Here is a 21,406-nt window from a genome sequence, read left to right on the forward strand (position 1 = left end):
ATGGGAAAACCTTTCTATTCACTTTTAACAATTCATATGAAATCTACAGCTTAGCTTTGTTACATAGTTAACAGTACATCTGGCCAAATCGGGAGAAAGACTTAGTTTGAAATCATTTCACACATAACAGATAACCCAAGAAGAACAAATTAAGACAAAATGAGGGAAATAACTATATAGCTGAAAAGATTTCACTTTAAAAAACCCTATGACAATCTGCAAATAATTACAAATACAATAATTTAAATGAACTGCTGAAGTTATACTTAATATGAATGCAACTTAACACACCAAGAAAAAGCTACTGACACAGCTAGAATCAAATGTAAGAAAAATGAAAATTTTATTATCTTCATTTCCTTTAATATCTATTGAAGCAGTCTATAAATTACTACTTCAATTTTAATCATTGATGATCATAAGCAACCAGGTGTGGAAGCTGTATTTGGAGCAGTATCAAAGCATAATTAAAAAGGGAATGTATTAATTAATCAACATTAGGAAATAATTTTTCATTATGTCAATGAGACATCATTTCAATTTCTTTCTTTCTTCCTTCCTTTTCTTTTCTTTTTTTTTGCTAGTCCTGGGGCTTGAATTCAGAGGCTGGGCTCTGTCCCTGAGCCTTTTGTGCTTAGGGACAGAGGCTAGCACTCTACCACAGCACCACTTCTGGCTTTTTCTGTTTATGTGGTATTGAGGAATTGAACCTAGGCTTCATGCATGCTAGGCAAGCACTCTACCACTAAGCCACATTCCCAGCCCCACAATTTCATTTTAAAAAGTTGACCAGAAGAAGCATTTGATCTTTAAAAGTAGAGCGTTAGCCTTATTGCAGTATTTCTCAGAGAATTACTAATTTGTTGAACAAATGTTGGCCGTGGTACCAGGTCCTGGGGATGGGAAAAATTAGTAGAACATGGAATTTCCAATAGAATAACACATTGTTCGAAAAAATGCTTATTATGCCTCATTATATCAGATTCAGGATCTGTTTTCAGTTTAGGGTATTATTGTTAATTTTCTCAGGCTACATTTTCTATTCACAAGTACAGTAGACCTAAAATCTATGAGCAAATGTTTATGTAATTATATAGGGTGCAGTAACTGATGCTATTTTAAAACTAGATAAACAGATACATATGTAACTAATTTTATTTAATTTTTTTTAAATTTAATTTAATTTTATTTGTGAACATACTGTACAGAGGAGTTACAATTACATGGGCAGGATAATGCGTACATTTCTTACCAAGCATTGCAGCCTCCTCCTGTGTTTACCCTTCACATCCCTTCCCAGCCTCCCCCCTTAATTTTATTTAATTTTTATAACTAATTTAAAATAGTTTATTGCAAAATTATACTTAGGTCTTGATTTTATTGGCATTTTACCCATGTACTAATTAATATACATGTTCAAGCTAGTTTCTGCCTACTTAACATGATACATAAAATTAAAATTATTAAAAAATGAAAGCATGCTGATGGATTGGCAGGATGTATTTCCAAAGTAGTTTCTCAGTAGTTTAGAGTTTGTAATTATACTAAATGATATTGAGGGCTGGGCATGGTAGTATACACCTCTAACCCCAGGTACTCATTGGGCAGAGACTAGAGGTTCATGCGTCAAGTTAGTGAGATCCTATTTCAAAAGCAAGCCAGGCATGGTGGCACATGCCTATAATTCTAGCTCCTTGGGAGGTGCGAAACAAGTCTGCCGAGATATGCTAGCCTGAAAGATGAGTTTGAGGCAGACAGCACAAGGTCCCTGGGTATCAGGACAACAAGTGATGTACTTTTTTATGATTACTACGGCAACTCACTGGTAAGGCCAGCTCCTGAGATCTCCTGGCTTTCAAATGCCTGAGACCTCTAAACAGTGCTGAAGAGACCACCAGAGCTCACTGTAAAATTCCTGGGGCCAGAAGCCCTGATAATGAGGAGTTTGTTTGACTGAGCAGAGCCTTACTCAGTGTGTACTGTCCCCATCAGGAGAGGGGGACAATGACCCTACAACGACCTTTTTGTCCCAGGATGCACAGGACCTCACAGGAGGACTATCCAATCTCTATATAGAGCATGCTCCTCATCACTCCTATGAGCTTGGGGATGCACAGATGCACAACTGTGACATCAGCACCACTTGTCCATCAGCCTGTCTATCAGAGTATGCACCAAATGAAGGATGACTCACACTCCACCCAATGACCCATCTGTCCAACAAAGGAAGATAGGAATGCTGCCTTGGGCAGGGGATGGCTGCTGCATTTCAGCTCAGCTCTCCTATGCACCTCCTGGGTGTATTTCACTGCTATTAGTCTGTTCAGCTCTCTTCTTTGTTGGGGATAAAGAGCCCCATGAGAGACCCCATTCCTGGCACCTTCACCCAGTAATATGCATAGTCCTTCCTGCTTTCCTGTACCCTAAAAAGGTGCCATGTAATCTCCTTTCTGTCATATTCTTTCCTAATAAGTATTCTTGTTACTTTTACTATACCCCTCATCTTGCCTGAATTCTTCTCTTGCAGTGTGAGATTGACGGCTGCACTGACATTCCATGAAAAGCTCAGTCTTCATTTCTGAGCCCAGAATCATATCCAAAAATTTATTGAACCCTGACATGAATATGTATAACACTCAGAATTAATTTATGAACTAGCTAACACTTATATGCTGAAATGAATATGGCTGTTGTAAACACATTTTCCATTACAATACTCAGTTCTAGATTTGCCCAATGGAAGAAATATGCTCCAAAGTAACCCAAAGCTGAACAGCTTATAAATTGTGATTCAATATTTTTCATGAGTTTCCTAATTCACATGACAATGCTAGTTTTCTTCCTTTCCAAAATCAGAAAGTTTTGAATCCTCTGTAAAGAAACCACAGATGAGAAAATAACAAAAGGCCATTAAGTGGACTAAGAGACCAGTACAGGAATATGGCCACAGACAAGGCACTCTCTTAGGGGAAAAATGATCTCAATGATTGCATGCCTTAAAGTATGACACTAGTCTATCCAGACAATACAAGAAAGAAACATCATCAGGAACACAATAAAAAATTTCACCTGTCCATGCACACACTACCAGCAGGAATAAAAGCTTACTGTAATCCCAGCATTGTTTTATGCACTGAGGACACAAGAAAAAAGCAGAAGACATGATTCCTACCCACAACAAACTCACAAACAAGCAAGGTAAGGTAAGATAAGAAAACAACGTAAAAGAAAACACAAGATCAAATTTCATGTATGGAAATGAAGAGCTAGGATGGGACCCTCCTGGCTTAAGAGATTAGTGCGTAATCGAAGGTAAGTGGAAAATCAGTCATCAACAGCGCGACAAGGCTGGAATGCCTCAACCAGAAGTGGAGGCAAAGGCCAAGTGTGAGCAAGAAACCCAGGGTGAGGATGTGTATACCAGGCAGCGAAAGGATGGCATTTATCATACGAGGTCTGCAAAATGCCTTGAAACACCAGAGGACAGACATGTGTATTTCTTGTCAGCTGTTGACGATATTGATCATTTTGTATGACTCGTAATGATGTTATAAATATCCAATAGTCCTCGGCCAAAAACAAAATACAAACAAAACAAATCAGAAAAACATCCCCCACTTCTGCCAGGTTCTGTTGGGCCATGAGATTGAGAGTTCTGGTGTCAAGAATGACGCTTAAATTTGATGGATGACAGCAAGCTGATAAAAATGACCAGTCAGTAATTCAGTGCACTGTCCAAGCATTTGCTTTCTCTGATAGTTTTGTTACTATTGTAATAATTTTAGCCAGAAGAATAAAAATCTTTCGAATCATACGCGTTTTAGAGTAGAAAGGAAAATGACCTACTGCAACATTATAGAAAGAAATGTAAATGAATACTCTAGATGACTGCTTTAAATGATGATTTAAATGCTTCTAATTTCCATTATTTCTAGAAGGACAATTGGAAAATTAATGCTTTTTAACCTGAGAAGATGAAGACTGAGAGAGGCTGTGGATTTATAAATGAAATCAATTTTATCTTTCTATCTTATAAAGGTTTTTTGCATATATTAGTTCATTTGCCCTTCACCATCACCTTTTATGGGGTAGGATGGCCAGATATTTTTATTTCAGTTTTAAGATGTGAAATTTAGTTACCAAAGTTAAATGGCTGCCAAGTCTCAGAGCAAACAGACACAAATATTTGGGGGCAACTTATTGAGGATTTTTTTTTTAATTTCAGAGTATAGTTCAATTCTACCTGACCAAAAAATTAAAAAATATTAAGAAATCCATGAGCAATCTGCCAGCAAAGTAGGCAGAACAAAAAAAATTTGAATTCTTATTCATGATAGATGATAATGGTTTTCTCACAAAATTGAGACTATTAAGAAGAGTTAGGTAAATGTTAAAGGTTGAAAGATTTTATTTTTCCTAGATATGGCCATAACTAGAAATAATGAAGTGATTAGAAAAAAAATCTCAAAATCAATTCCATAACTATCATTAATATGTACTATGTGGTTGTGGCTAAATCAGTTTATCTCATTCTGACAGTTCTTCAATCAGTAAAAATAAGGACGGCAAAAAAATAGAAGATGCCCAGAGTCTTTCCACTTAAACAATTCTACAATCTACTGTATTTGCACCACTAAGTATTTCAAAAGCAAAGCTGAAGCCAGAAATGAATGCCTGCCCTAGTCACATTATACTACATACAATAATGTCATGTCAAAAATACATGCTAATGATACAGTTTGGCTCTAAAACCTCCTTTGTGGCCTATGTCTTCAAAGATTTGCTCCCTAGTTGGCACTTCTTAACGAGAGCTTGGGCCTACTCAGAGATCTCTGGATCATTGAAGGCAGGTTCTAGGGGATGGTGGGACCTGTTGGTCTCTTCCTCTTTCTTTCACTTCCTGACCATGAGATGAGCAGTTTTGCCTCATCCTGTGCTCTTGCCATGACATGCAGGCTCATCCAAAGCAATGAGCTCACGGATCATAAAGGAAAATCTCCCAAACCGTCATCAAAATAAACATTATCTTTATATAAGTGAATAATCTCAAGTATTTCTTATATAATGATGGAACACTCACTAAACAATTCATGAAGGTCAGGCTCCCTGAGTGAAAAGGTACATTTCTAAGGTCCACAGACTTTGTAAGGGTATACAGTGAACTCATACACTAGAAGCAGTGGATCATAGATTCTATAGGACCATGGCTTGAATAAAGTTAATAGCTGTTGTTTGATAAATGAGTGAGTGATAGCTAAAAAAGAAGCCTAGGCAATCAACCACAGACATCTGAGATTACTATTAAAAAATGAACTGTTTTTCCTTATTTTAATCCATGAATCCGTTCTCCGGGATTGAATGCCAGGCTGAAAAGGCACCGTTGAGATACAGAAGGATCTCTACAATTTTTTTTCCTTTGGTATGGAGAAAAGATGAGTCCTGAGAATATTTTTTCCTCTTTAAAATGAAAAAAGAAAAACTCCAAGATACTCTTATAATTAAATAGGAAATTGTACTTCTGTGTAAAATTTCCATGTGTCCACATCTGATGGTGAAAGGGCATCTATACTGACAAGAGCTCCCTAGAACAGAAATTCGATTTCACACACTGGCTACTACCCCAAAAACTGCACACCTCCCTGAGGCTGCCCATGAAAACAGCCTAGGTGGGGGTTGTAAGCTCCCACTCCCTCCAAAAGTACCTTGACTCCGTGATGGGGGTGGGAGGGGTCTTTACAAATGTAATTAGAAGTTAAAATGAGGACTTTAGGGTAGGCCATAATCCAATATGCCTGGTATCCTTGTAGGAAGAATAGAGGAGCACACCGTCAGTACAAAAGGTGATAACCATTTCTAAGCCAAGAAAGAGATGCTTCAAGGGATGGGGGAAAGCAAAATCCACTGACACTTGGACTCAGACTGAGAGCCCTAGATATGTGCAGAAATGATCTGTTACAGACTGAGAGCCCTAGATATGTGCAGGAATGATCTGTTATTCAAGCCACACAGTCAGCTGTGCACTGTTTCAGTAGCCCTGATAAAACCACTATGATGTGTCTCTACCAACCCAGAGGGTGGTGGATGATTCCTTTAACGTCTTCTCCAAATTGTCCTTTAAAAGTGACTCAAATCTCCACTTCTACCATACTTTGTAAGGACCAATGGAACTCCCAAACATGTAGTCTATGAATGTAGCATTCTTCTTGGGTTATGAACCTAAGTTATGGGCTTCTAGAGTTAAAATATTTAATTGACAACTATTTTGGTGAGTTTACTATAGAAAAAAAAATGTCTCATGAAGATTTAAAAAGTTGAAGAACAAAATGAATGTTGGATTAATGCTAATGGTATTATTTTACCCTAGGAGAATCAGAAGTGCATATTAAGATGCAATGCATTCAAAGATATCAGACAGGCATGTAGTAAATTCCATAATCACTATGGCAATTGACATTCATGCTTCTGTGAGTTACTTAGGATCCCTCAGGCACACAAGGGCTATTTTATTATTTAAAAAGAAGACTTTATAATATTAGGGAACATCAAGAGATGAAAGTTTTTTTTCTCTAATGAAAAATATAAACATACTTTTAGATAAATCATCTCTAAAGCTATCATCATCATTTATTTCTTATACAGAATCAATCAGCTGCTAAACATGTTTGCATTTATGAATAATCATCTATCTTCTTTCTTCCTAAATCAAATAAAAGGCTGCAAAAGGATGCAAATTTTCCTATCATTAGTTAATGGAAAATGCTTTTAGATTCAGCTCTAATTTTCTTATTTCAATTTTGCATACTTTATCCCCCTACTAGAAGAATGAATAATTCCCAGTGTTTCAGGAATGCCAGCCCACAGCAAGTCTTTCTAAAACTGATTACTTCACAAACATGTTGTCATAATCATAAGGGCGAAATTAATGGCAGATGAGTTATGCTGGAAATTGAGGGTGCTCTTTATGTAACAGTGAACAACTAATTAAATTACAGATGTTAGAGTGTCCTGTGGTATCAATTATGCATAAGTACCATATATACATACAACCACCAAGGTAATAAGTAAAGCTAATTCCAAAAGACAAATTAGATTTCATTCATTGCCTTTCAAATCACTCCTAATTGTCATACAAAACTGTAGAGAAGACATGAACTAATAAATTATTTCAATTCACAACAACAAATTCACATCTTCTTTTGAAAAACAATAGTATAAGATATTAAAGGAAAAGGAGAAGAAAATCAGATGTGGCCATCTCATATCTGATCTAGTATTTTAAAATAATGGGTGCATTTTCTTTTTTGTTCTGTTATCCAGTTGTGAGTTTGGTATTTGATTTCCACTGGAAAAAGTGCTATGAGATTTTCTATTAAAAACATTATTTCACTTAATGATTGCAATTTAATAGGGAAAAAAACACAGACTTACGTGTCATATACATTGAGCAACCAGTTGAGACACATGTCCACACAGAGTGGAACGTTGACCAGGTCCTTATGCAATTGTTCAAGTCCATCATAAGTTGTGGTCAGACAGTTGATGACATCTGGGACACTAAGCAGCTGGTCATTTTGGTTCAGCTTGTGCTGTTTGAAAACTTCATTTGTTGTATTCAGCTCTAGGAGATCCACTAATCAGGTGAAAAAAAGGATTATGTACAGTCATTGAATTGTATAACAACACTGAGAAGAAAGCATTTTCTAGTCTCCAGTACTTATATCTTCAGTCTTCAATGTTTGAATGTACTCTTTTCATTTTTAAGTTGTTAAAGAAACAACAACCTTGGGCTGGGAAGGTGGCTCAGTGGTAGAGTGCTTGCCTTGCATGCATGAGGCCCTGGGTTTGATTCCTCAGCACCACATAAGCAGAAAAAAAAAGCTGGAAGTGGCGCTGTGGCTCAAGTGGTAGAGCACTAGCCTTGAGCTGAAGAGCTGAGGGACAGTGCCCAGGCCCAGAGTTCAGGCCCAAGACCAGACTCCCCATCCTCCACCCCCCCAAAAAAAAACAACCTTTCCAACCTTCCCTCTTATCAACATTTTCATGCTTTTTTAAAACCCTCTTTTTCCATTTTCTGATCATTAATATTTGCTCATTAATGAACATTAATGTTCCTCTTTTTTTCTTTTCTGGCTTCCTCCTTTCTAGTATCTTTTTATAAATAATATAGAAAGGCTTAAGTCTTTGAATCCATTCCAAATGATGGAAGATCTCAAGAACGCTATCGCTCTCCTTGTCCTAACTCTTGCAGACTGCCTGTTTATTGCTTTCTCAATTGTCTTTTATGCCCCAGTAATTTTATTTTACATTGTCTAAATTCATTTTAACTGATACATAAAATATAAATTTTGTACATATTAATGGAGTACTAAGTGTTGTACAATGTTTTAGTTAGGTTAAATACATCTATCTCCACAAATACTTTTTTCAAATAGGGAAAACATTCAAAGTGGTTTTTCTAGTTTTTAAGATTCAAAGTCCATATTGTTCTATTTTGTCACTCTATGGTGTACTAGCATACTGGAACTTTTTAACTCTTACTCAACTATAACTTATACAATGACGACCAACTATCCTTAATACCACAAGCAAACTAATGATTCTTCAGGTGCTTCTGACATGTGTAACATGATGCTCAGTTTAAAAAAGACAAAAAGATAGGTCATCCAGAAACATAATAGATCTTCAACGCTGGACGAAAGTCAAGTTGGAATCCAGCCCAATCAAACACAAATCTGTGCTCAGTCTGGTTTACCTAACATGTGTCCTATGATGATTGGTTACGGGCTCAGAGAACATGGTCTCCACGTATTTATTTGCTTCCATGCGCAAAACATCTCTAGTGTGCCAAGGCAGTGCTAATGAGTACAGTGTGAAGAGTGGTCTCAAAGACATCTGGATAACTAAAAGGAGGAATAAAAGTGCCCAGAGAAGAATGTATAAATCTCTATGGTAGCTAATATAGGATAACAATCCATCAATGAAAATGCTTTGGACCAGATATCCTACTGGTATGGACGTTTCTGGAGTTAAGGATCTTACGGGGATGAGACCTAAGTCCAAATGCAAAACTTACTTAGGCTTCATATGTACTTTATATACCTAACTCATGGTAATAAAAAAAAAAACAGCAACAACAATAATAAAGACAAGTACTCAAATACAAAACATAAAAGTCTAGTCAACAGGTTAACCTATTTCCTTCAGATACTGAAGATACAACAGAACCACCTGCAATTTCCATTGTGATTTTTCTACTATTTTGGTATTCTACATTGTTTCCGATTATGAACCTCTGGAGAGCAGTAGCAATATTCATTCTCTCCAGGGCAGGCTAATGGGCAGTGTTTAGTAACAAAAGCAGCCACAGAATTAGGATTCCCCATGGACTTCAAGAAATGTATTCAAATGCTGCTAAAATGTTCTAAGCTCTATGAATATCAGCACTCATGAGGCCAGAAACACAGCACTGCTATTGGACCCCACAGGCCATCAAGTGACAACAGACCATATCCTAGCTCAAGCTGTCCTTTGTTTCCTTCCGAGATGTCTCTGTTGTTATACTCTGCGGCAGTGACAGTAATTTGCCACAACCCACAGCCTATTGTGTCTTCAATTTTCAGTGATTTACTCTGACACGCTGCCTAAGCCAGGCATACATCTTCCTGAAGAGTGTCACATTTAGGTACCTTTAAAGAACTGACTACATTTAAATCACAGAAAATTATGATTTTTTTTGTCTTCTCAAAGAAAGAGATAAATGACAGCTCAGCCATGCGGTAAATGAAACAAACAACAGAGTCATTTCCTAAGCAACTTTCAGACCTTTTCTTTTCTCCCACACAGGAGGCATGGGGAGCAAATGGAAATACATCATCATTCTCTGTTCTGCACAAAGACATTGAACATGACTCTGCACCTGACCTTTGGATTCTTTGCCTTCTCAGGGTTTGCACAGTTGACTTGTTCTTTCTTAGCATCCTCTCCCAGAGCCTCAGAACCACAGCTGGTGCTCGAGGTTTCAGGCTTGGTGCTTTAACTCTGTAGGCCTAATGGGCTCATTTACTTCATCATTTCCATGATGCCTTCTCTCTCCACAACTCCCAAATCCCTTTCTTCCCACATAGGTCTTGGTTGAATAGTAGATCCCCATTCCTGTGCTACAGTCCCCTACCAGATCTCTACCAATCTCCCTCAGAAGCCTCTACCTTACTGGGGTCCAAACAAAGGTCTTACCTTCTTCTTGAACTGAAATCCAACCTGCAGGTCTTGGCATTTCATAAGACCCTCTTTCCTTCACCATCCACAACTTATCAACAGCTACCCTCACTACTTCCTTCTCAGACACTCATAAATGGAGCCCTGTTCTTCTCTCCTACTGCTACCAGCTACCAGATCAGCCTTAGTCTTCTTACCTTGGAACTGTCCACTCATCCCATTCCACCCATTCTTGGAACCTTGGGTATTACTTCACATACATTCACCAATTGGCCCTGTCCCCAAACTTGCACCGAAAAGAATTGTACAGCCATGAAGCAAACTTACAAGCATTCAAAACAACATGGAGAGCTCAAGGATCAAAATAATCAGAAATCATTTCTGGATTGATCCAAACTGAATGCAGGGCAATTTCTGGACATGGGATAAATAGCTATGTTATTTCCAATGGATCGCATGTATAATCCTCTATTCTCATCTCTGATTATGAGTCACACGCATTGATCTCATGTGGCTTTTACAGCCTGGTTTATATGCGTGTTACCTGAGGACATTAACCTGGTGGTTATCAGAAGAACATTTCTCTGCTGTTACTTGTTACAGAAGTTTAAAATATACACAAAAAAGAATATGTACATGTGTATAAATGATACATAGGTGTGGTTTGAAGAAAGAAAGTAATAGAAAATGCCCCATTCATCAACCATGCAGCTAAAGAATCAGAAAGTTACCAACCCCTTAGAAATCCTCATAACCTCAGAGGTAATGACTAATCCTTGCCTTCTACTTTTGGTTCTTAAAAGTTATTTGTGGGCTGGGAAGATGGCTCAGTGGTAGAGCGCTTGCCTTGCATGCCTGAGGCCCTGGGTTCGATTCCTCAGCACCACATAAGCAAAATGAAAAAAGCCAGAAGTGGAGCTGTGACTCAAGTGGTAGAGCTCTAGCCTTGAGCTGAAAAGCTGAAGGACAGCGCCCAGGCCCAGAGTTCAGGCCCCACAACTGGACCCAAAAAAAAAAAAAAAAAAAAAAAAAGTTATTTGTGTCCCTAAGTAGCTTGGCTTTTAACTATATAGAAATAGTATTAAACTGTAAAAATTTCTTCTGACATCTGACTTTTTTTCCATTCGGTTTTACAGTTCTAACATTCACCCTGCTGATGCCTTTTTCTAGGTTATTTGTTTTATTTTCATTTTTTTGCTGAAGTAGAACATTTATTAATATGCCAACATTATTAAATAAACTTTGCTACTAAACAGCACCAGTACTGATCTTGCATGTGTCTTCTGGTATATATTCTCCTGTATAAACTCTATGGCATATCATTTACTTGCTCTGCACCAAAGATGGTATGAGACCCTAAGAGAGCATGCCGAGCAACGAGCTCTCTCCTTAGAACATTCCACTGAGGAGGATCCACACTCAATGAGAGCTGACTGCAGCCCCCCCCAAGACACTATCACCCACAGCAAGCATATGTTGCTCAGGTGACAGATTGTCATTATAAGCTGCCGACAAGTACTGGAAAAATCGAAGGCAGGAGGGATGAGCTGGAAAATATTTCCAAGAGGTCAGATTTTAACAGAATCCAGAGGAATAAAGGCTTACAGACCCGTGCAAACGGAGGGACATTTCAAGTAAACAGAAAGGACAAGAGAAGAAGGAGCCGATAAACCATCAGTAGATGGCTAGAAAAGTGGCAAGCAGGCCCCAGGGTAGACAGCTGGTGGGGTAGGAGCCAGAAGTGAGGAGACAAGTAAAGCCAGTGGCTACAAGGATGTGCCTGGCCTTGGGGGTTTGAGATCCTATGCAAACCAATGACCAAGTGCTCAGTACTGTAGAAGTTGAAGTCTTCTCTTCCTTTCTGGTTTGAGAGTGAGGTGAAGGAGGGAGCTTTTTTTCTTTAGGGAGCAGAAGAGAATAGCAAATCGCATGCATTTGCTTCTCTACCAAAAGTATCACTGAAAACTGGGACCACATTTACAACAGTCTTCTGTCAGCGGAGATTTTGTGGCTGAGTCATTTGTCCTCATTTTATAGCCCACTGGGTTTGGAAAGACCTTCCAGACTTGTCAGCTGGGATACTGGACACACATTTGAGTCTCTTCCAAAAGTGCTGTCACCACAGACTTGCTGAGCAGACCCAACAGCTTCTCAGTGGCTGTAACTTACTTCCTATTCTCCTCTTGTTCAACATAGCAATGGCTAACCAGAGCAAGCTGGCGCCCAGGTTTTTCAACAGGCCATTCTATAATACTTTCTATTAACCACTATAACCTGCCAATTGCCTTTGGGACTCTGCAGATTACGAAAGCCAAGTTTAGCTCTTTCTTTCTTTCTTAGGCCTATTTACAGGTATTTTTCCAGCCATTTCTACTTTCCCTTCCAGAAGAACTTAGTTGGACACTTGGCTATATTTTCTGAATGATTTTAAATCTCTACTCAATACTTCCCATGTAGCCAATTTCACATTTATTGCTAATTTCTATCGAATACCAAAAGCAAAAATTTTAACCTTAAGGTAATATTTTTCTGAGGGTAATTTTGTAAGCTTCACTGAGCTGTCTAGGCATATAATAAAAGACATGTCTAGACATTTTAATGAAAGGTAATAAGCAATAATATATGGAAAATTTCAAATTATCCTAGTTTAAAAGTATAAGCAAACACCATTTTCCATGTTAACACTATGACAAAGCCTAAGTGTTCTTTGGAAACACTCAATCATTAAAACTATATGCAGAAATAGAACCAAATTTCTTAACTCTATACTATAAGCATGCATATTTCTGCTTAGTTTTATGAAATTTTAGGAGAAAATAAACTTCTTGTGAAAATATTTTCAAAGAATACCACTGTGAGCATAACCTCCACAGGGGAAAATTTCACTGATAATATGAAGCACCTTAAGATATATTTAAAATGAAATGAAGATTTTTCTCTAATTTTCTAAGGTGCCTGTTCACACAGGAATAAAAAAAAAATGTGGCTGTTGACTGTTATTTTATGATCGTATTCAGTCAAACTGTTTGGAACTCTACAACTTGTGAACGGATACAAAGTACTAAAAAGGCAATGGCCTACTGCTTTTAATCCTTTATTTAATCTCTATACAGTAGGTGGTGGCACAATTTCTGAAAAAGCTTTTTATGTCACTTCTGTGTTTTTGGTTTATTTTGTACTCCAACCTCAAATAGCATATGTTCATTTGTTTTACTATTGCATACTGGTGGGCCAAATAACAAAGCATTTTTAGAAATACAGCCAACTTCCTCAGAAAGGTGCTCTGAAACTCAGATTAACTCTACAAATTTATTACCCTCTCCCTTTGTCCTTGTCTTTAAAAAAATAAAAAAGACAATCCATAGAACAAGGTGATGGACTTTGGTAGAGTAACTCACAACACAGAGCTTTCTGCAGCCTTCGGATTTTGATTGCCGTGCGGTAAGCAGAGAAACGTACGTTATTCAGGTCAGCTGAAATGGAAGGAGGAACCATTTAAATGCATGCTTATTACTTAGCTTAGATTGAATGCCAATAATGCATTTGCTTACTTTGGATGATGGGAAAACATTATGCTTATCTACAATAACAAAGTCCTCTAAATTTTCTATCTACTTATGAAAATACATGTTCATAAACACCAAGTTGAGAAACATTTGAAAACAGGGCTAGGGCAGACCTCTCCAAGGAAGAATTTTCAAATATAGGGGTTCAAAATCCCAAACATACCAAGTTCACTGAATCAGTGGAGATGGGAAGAGCCTGAGATGGACTTCTCTACTACTCCAGAATTCCTTTCCCCAAAGCAAGTCATAGAAACTGGGCCTCTATTTTCCAGAGTAAACCATCAAACCCAGCAAGGTCATTCTATGACCTCTGCTATGTTCCCTTAAGGAACCTCATAAGACAGGTGTGCTGGCTCACCTGGTAGAAAAGAATACCAAAGAGAGGCCAAGGAGAATCCGAACACACAGGTCTTGATAAACCTCCTTCGCAGTCTATTACTATTAGATTATACCCTCTTGCTAAATTATCGTTCTATGCAGTCATCAAACTTGTAAAAAGAAAATGGAGTGTTGACCTAAAGTATTTGGGTGTTCATATCTCAAGGCTCTTGTGTGACATAAAAACTTGGTTAACTAATTTACTATGCTGTTCTCTAATTAACTTGTCTTATGTGATAAGTGTCACTCATGACCCTAAAGATAGATAAGCAAAACTATTCCACCTATCTGTCCCTAGACAGGAAGAGCAGACAGACAAGGGACAGGAAACACAACTATTATTTAGGCCTAATAAAGGGGATTCTTTCTTCCAGAAGCAGCTCTCTCCTAGGACAATCTGTTTTATATTGACCAAATTATCTATCTCACTGCTCACAAAGGTGGTCTTCTTCCCTTGTTCCTTACAGTCTGATCTATTTGTGTCTGTCCTTTCAGAGCTCTCCTTCAAAGGACCCTGTCATAAACCCTCACATCTTTGGAAACAATGGCTGTTACAAATTCTTCTCAGTCCTCTAAAGACAGAATATCAAGAGACTGAGAGGAAAATTCAGAAATCATCAAACTTTACCATTTGACATAAAAAAAAAAATCTAAGCTTTTTTTTTTCTTGCTTGTTCAACTCTGTCAGCCCCTCACCTACTCAAAATGAAAGAGCATGCAGAAGCCAAACATTTCAAGAGACAAAAAGGAGTGATGTGCTCTGGAGTGAAAAGGAAATGGGAGACACAACATGCAGTATTTCCTCTGGAAATCACCAGGCAGGCTAGGCCTCCAGTGGAAAGGCTTAGTCTACTAGAAATTAAAACGAGAGCAGAATGCTCATCAGATATATTAAAATAAATTTAGTTTCTCATGATGTACACAAAAATAAATTAGATAAGCTAATTTGATAAAATGTCTTAAGAAGAAAGCTAAAAGCAAATTGCAAGCAGTGTGTCAGAGGTTCCTGGATTGTCATTATTTAACATGAGTCATTATAAAGAAATGTAAAGCCTACACAACAATTTTCCTCCTGGTACAGGGACTGTACATGGCCTAGGCTCTTCTAAACTACGCACTGTCTTCAAGGAAACACCTGTTTACTTCTGTAAACAAGTAGTTAAAGTTCAACCGCTTTTAAATGTCCACTGCATATTTTTTTTTCAGTGTAATAAGCCATACAACACAAGCTGGTGACTAGCTGTATGTACATTCCCCCCACACACCCTCACACCAGGGAAAGAGGTACTGGAGTTTGAACTGAGTAGCTGACACTTGCTAGGCATGATCCACCTATTTACCATTCTCTACATAGCTGGGATAATAGGACCATTGCCACCATGCCCAATTATTGGTTGACATGAGGTTTTATTGACATTTATTAACTCAAACAAATTTTTTTAAGTCTCAAACTTCCCAAATAGGATTATAGATTTGAGCCTAAGAATAGGTTTCACTCATTTAGGTTAATTCATTAGTAAAACAACACTCACCAAGGGACTGAAAGAGTTCAGTCATTTTAGGATGATCCCAACAGGTTGTCTGGGTTTGATGGCTGGGGAAAAAACACAAAATATTAAATATAAGTGAAAGTCTATCAATATAGGACACAAAGAATCTATTCTTATGGAGTTTGTTTTTTAAATTTTATTGTCAAGGTGATAGACAGAGGGATTAGTTACATAAATAAGCTAGTGATTACATTTCTTGTAATCTTGTTACTCCTTCCTTCACTTTTTTCCTCTATCCCTCCCTCCTTACAGATCCCAGATCATTTCCCCTCCCAGATCATTTCCAAGATTTTGTCTTGTGAGTATGGCTGTTGCACAGATTCCTCCTTTGTCCTTGGTCTTGCCATTTTGTTGCAAATTTTTAAACATATGTGCAAAGTTTTACCATCATGAATCATTCAGACATCCCAAGTCCAGCTACTTTTTAATAACATTAATTTTTATTATTGATTATTGAGCAACTTTATATTCTCCTATCTTCAGCTTCCCTCAGTAACAATGTTTCTGTATGCAGTAATGTCTCTCTATGCAGTATCTCAATGTTTCTGTATGCAGTAATGTCTCTCTATGCAGTATCTCAATGTTTCTGTATGCAGTAATGTCTCTCTATGCAGTATCTCAATGTTTCTGTATGCAGTAATGTCTCTCTATGCAGTATCTCAATGTTTCTGTATGCAGTAGTCTCTCTATGCAGTATCTCAATGTTTCTGTATGCAGTAATGTCTCTCTATGCAGTATCTCAATGTTTCTGTATGCAGTAATGTCTCTCTATGCAGTATCTCAATGTTTCTGTATGCAGTAATGTCTCTCTATGCAGTATCTCAGTTTCTTTATGGTCCTTTCTCTCACTTCATAGGCAAGTTTTTTTTATTTTATCTTTTTCTGTAAATTCCAAAGCTGGTTTGTACATTAATGGAAAGTCTACAGGGAATAACCCTATAAAAGAGGTAAATGTAGTGCTTAAATGAGTTTCTTTAGTGTCCGTGTGTGTATATGTGTATGTGTGGGTATTAAACAGCTCATAACTTTGAAGCTTTATATTTAAAAGTAAACTGCCCCTTATCTAGGTCAGAATACAGTTATAGCATTTAATAGTACTCAAAAGACTTCTGAGATGACACTCCATTCTTACAAAACTGTTAAGTAAGCTCAGTGAAATGCACCATATTCAAGAGAGATGATAGTATTCATAAAAACGAATATAAGAGAAATTATTTGTCTTAATACTTATGTAATATATCAAAAAGTATGGCATGTTCCTAGAAAAAAAAACAGTCCAGAATAATAACTTTTAGGCATATATGTATGTGTGTGGTGTGGTGTGTGTGTGTGTGTGTGTGTATACACACACACACACACACACACACACCACACCACACACATAAACAAAAGCATGGCCAGGCGCTGGTGGCTCATGCTTATAATCCTCACTGTTCAAGAGACTGAGATCTGAGGATCATGGTTCGAAGCCAGCCCAGGCAGGTAAATCTGTGAGACTCTTATCTCTAACAAACCACCAGAAAATCGGAAGCGGTGCTGTGGCTCAAGTGGTAGAGTGCTCACCTTGGGCTGAAGAGCTCAGGGGCAGTGCCTAGGCCCAGAGTTCAAGCCCCACAACTGATGCCCCCCCTACACCAAAAAAAAAAAAAAAAAAAAGCATGTTCCTAGAAAGAAAAGCAGTCCAGAATAATAACTTATATATATATATGTATATATATATATATGTATATACATATATAAACAAAAGTACCATATAATTCATAATCAAAGATAGTTTTTTTATTTTAAGTATTCTAGCAATTCTCAAACTAAACAATATACCAAGAGTCTACAATGGGAAGATGGGTTAGGGGAAGAGCTGGAAAGCTGTCTGACTTCTCTCCTCTGTTCTGAATTCCACTGAAGAAGGGCTAGGATTTTCACTTGACCTGAGCAGCTAAGAAACACTCCTATCCTTTCTCAACCTACATGGTTTTAAGACCATTGAGTATCTACTAAAGTCATCTGCCCTAAATTCTTACAATGTATAGGGTGACTAAGAGGTTGGTAGAAAAAACCTCTGTAAGACAATCCTTCTTACCACCAATAAGAGTAAAGAAGGAATTTGCTGAAATCATTCCAGTGTGTTACGTAGGCTCCTGTCTTGGGCAGACTGCCAAGAGTCAAATGAGCTCTTATCTCTTCTTTCAAGTAATTTTGGTCCCCATGGCAATACTACTTTCCAGAGACAGATACCCCACTATGAATTAAAAGAAAAATAAAAAAAAAAAATAGCCCAGATTCTCATGAACACAGAGGCAGACTTCATACTTAAGAAACAAATAGAAGGATGCTTTTTCTGGAAGAATGGATGTGCTCAACCCTATGGAACCGCAAGGGAACAGCACTGCTCTCCAGCCAGGCGCTAAGAATTCCAGGCAAACACCCGCTCACTAATGGCACTCTTTAGTGGAACCAGTCTGGACTGGGAGCAGAGGGAACACAAACATTTGGCAAACAGATGGAGGAAAGGAAATGGCATCTCCTTTGTGAATTCAATACCAGTTGATTCATTAGGCAGAACCACCAATCCTGAAAATAAACACAGCCTCTGGTTATGAAAGAAAAACTGAGGCTTACTAAACAACAGTTAAGGAAAAAAAAAATACAGGCAGTTGGCCGTGGGATTTTCTTTCTTTCATTCTCTAAGTGGGGGGAAAGGGGTTAGAACAAAATCCACAGTGAACTTAAAGGCTTGAAGTATTTGAACAGCTGTAGATTGCTCTTTAGCTTTTGGAAAATGCTTCCAGAAACCCAGGAGCAAAGTAGTATCAACTCCTCCTCCATTCCCCAGTAACAGCTTAGCTTCCAGCTAAATTCATACATGAAGGGGAGGAAAACTTCACTTTGCGCAGTCTGATAAGCTATCCTGTAAAGCTGGAATATTGTATACAAAAATCCTCTTTTTAAAAGGCAACATATGCAGGAATCTAAGAATAAAACAAAAACATTAAACAAGCTAACGGAGCAGCAAGGACAAGGGAAGTCCACAATCTTATTAAACCAACAACAGTGAGATGGGACACCCAAGGGGGGTAGCTAGCCATCCCAGTTTTGCCTACATAAGGGGCCAACAATTAGTAGGTATACTGTCAGATTCAAATGATCTTTGAGCTGCTTTAAACTCTCAACACTGAAGACAAGATGAGGGTACATGGTTTTTGTCCACAGGATGCAAACTGTATCCCCTGGAATGCAGCCGATTCTCGTCTTAAGGATCATGATGCTTTTGTCAGCTTTGCATCTCTAAGGAAATCCATCTCAGTGCCCCTTACCTAAGATGTGGCACTTTGTCTTGTCCTTGGAGCCTGTGACAACGACTTACTGCTTCTCCTCATAAGTGAAGTCAAATGTTGAACATGTGTGCTTTGTATTTGTATGAAAGCCAAGACTTTACTTATTTTGGAAAGTGTCTTTCCATACCCCAGACTGACCTTTTTACTACTGGACTGTGCCCAGAGATTATCCATCAGTGATCTGGATTGGTCCTTTTAGGCCATATACACATATATACCAATTTATATACTAAAATATGGTATGTGGAGGGGGAGGATTCTCATGTGGTAACTCCTTTGAACTACTAACTTAACAGTTTATCAAAATGAATACCAGGAAGTCAGGATATATATTGAGGGGAAAAGGCATGAAATGAAGGGGGGGAGCAGAGATAGATGGAGAGAGGAAGAGTAGTGGAATGAAGTCATAATATTCAGTGTACACAGGTGAAAATGAACCAAGAAGAGAGAAGGGATGGATAGGATTGAGACTCAGGAGAATGACAGAAGGGTCACAGTGATCAAGATGCATTGTACTCACAATTTGGCATGCTGGATGGAAACTCCTTTGTATAAGTACTTAAAGATGTGTCTACTACTTCTATTTCTACTACTACTACTACTACCACCAATACTAATACTACTACTAATAATAAAAGGAAATTTGTTTTAAAAAAAGTTTCCCTTTACTCTTCAGTGGCCTTCCTGAGGTAATGTATTGTCCCTACACTTTGTAGGCTTTAATGGAATATTACACAGCTAGGCTAATAGTTTATATCCCTGTTATTATTTAGGAGGATATACTCTGATAAGCCATACAAAGCAATACGTTAAAACTCCAAAATGTCACACCGTATCAGTGGAGTCAGGTGAGGAACCCAACTCCAGGTGCTTTTGATGAATAGGATAAATGCTGACTTCTAGGCAAACAATGCTATGGGAAATATATATTTGAAGGCCATTTGTCCTCATTACAGGAGTTGCTTTAAAAATTTTTTTTTCTGAAAACTTAAAAGATTTTCAGAAGGGGGCTGGGAAGGTGGCTCAGTGGTAGAGTGCTTGCCTTGCATGCCTGAGGCCCTGGGGTCGATTCCTCAGCACCACATAAGCAAAAAGAAAAAAATCCGGAAGTAGCACTGTGGCTTAAGTGGTAGAGTGCTAGCCTCGAGCTGAAGAGCTGAGGGACAGCGCCCAGGCCCAAAGTTCAAGCCCCATGACCGGATTCCCCCCCCCCCACAAAAAAAAAGATTTTCAGAAAGCATTCTGCTTATCCAAAAGGTGACAAGTAGCCAAATATCTTTACTTCTTAGTATCTACCCAATTTTATGCTTTGAACTAGGTTTCCGAAAGCTTGCATTAATCTTGTCATTCCAATTATAAATACAGGAGCAAAAAGTAAAGGTGAATGAGTTAATTAAAAAAATAACAAATGTGAGAAAACAACATAGTGCTTTTAGGGTAAGACAATCATAGAAAGAGAACACTACTTCTTTGTAGTGACACGTGAAATATAACACACTGTGTGAGGTCATATAATGTTCACTATGGATGGTAACATCCCATCATTCTAGAGTTCCAGCTGTACTTTCTATGTGTGAAGCCTCCCTTTCTTTAAGGTCAGCCTCCATCCAACTATAGTGTTATCGTTTAGTGTTATGGTTTAGGCGAAAATGTTACCAGTATTTTATACTTGAAGGAGACTAGGGCAGAGGGGATTTAGATCACTTACCCAAGAGCATATGCAAATAGCAGAAATAGAAATTGAACACAGATGGCTACTTAAGCCTAAACTCCTGATTATGGAAATATATTTGCAAAAATGAAGGCTTTGAAAATATTTCTTGATGACTCTGTCCAAATTTCAGCCTGTAGTCCATCATTACAATCAAACCAACCTCATCTCGCTTGCTTCTCTCCTTCCCTGGGCGAATCCCAGGACTTGATCCGTTCAATCACTTGCATTTTCTGAACCTAAGCAGCTGTAGAAGAACACAACTGGAGCAAATCACTCACCAGACAGACTGATTTTACTTTAACTATCTGATTTAAAACGGGTAACAGTGCTCCCTTCCTTAATAAACTTGCTTCTCAAACTCCAGGGCAATAAGCACCTTCTCATTCCCACACCAAAAGCAGCTTCCTCCCCTGCCTTTGTCTCATGTCATTTCATCTCACACTTAAACCAGTAGATTAGGACCTCATCATCCAACTCCCTAATCAGTACTTTTCCTTCTTCTGCCTGTCTTCCTCTCCCCTTTTTATCTGAGAAGTTGTCAGACTCCTATCAACAGCCAATTCTTCCCAATGTTTTCTTTAAAAACTCTCGTCCCACATATCAACCCTGCTATTTTCTGCAAAACATAAATACACATCCGTGCACGCG

General features: G+C 38.1%; 1 protein-coding gene across 10 annotated transcripts in view; it reads right to left on the bottom strand.

Annotated features, from left to right (window-relative positions):
• Utrn (utrophin) overlaps nt 1-21,406 on the bottom strand; it is a 427,285-nt gene that overhangs the window by 56,257 nt on the left and 349,622 nt on the right. For all 10 annotated transcript variants that reach the window (XM_070010729.1, XM_070010724.1, XM_070010730.1 and 7 more), the window contains 3 exons: nt 15,692-15,753; nt 13,614-13,688; nt 7,429-7,630 (listed from right to left, as the gene is read on the bottom strand). In XM_070010729.1, the coding sequence (XP_069866830.1) occupies nt 7,429-7,630; nt 13,614-13,688; nt 15,692-15,753 (339 nt within the window). The remainder of the gene's footprint in view (nt 1-7,428; nt 7,631-13,613; nt 13,689-15,691; nt 15,754-21,406) is intronic.

Source organism: Dipodomys merriami, unplaced genomic scaffold, assembly GCF_024711535.1.
Source record: "Dipodomys merriami isolate MVZ:Mamm:240054 unplaced genomic scaffold, mDipMer1.0.p SCAF_8, whole genome shotgun sequence".
Taxonomy (NCBI): Eukaryota; Metazoa; Chordata; class Mammalia; order Rodentia; family Heteromyidae; genus Dipodomys; species Dipodomys merriami.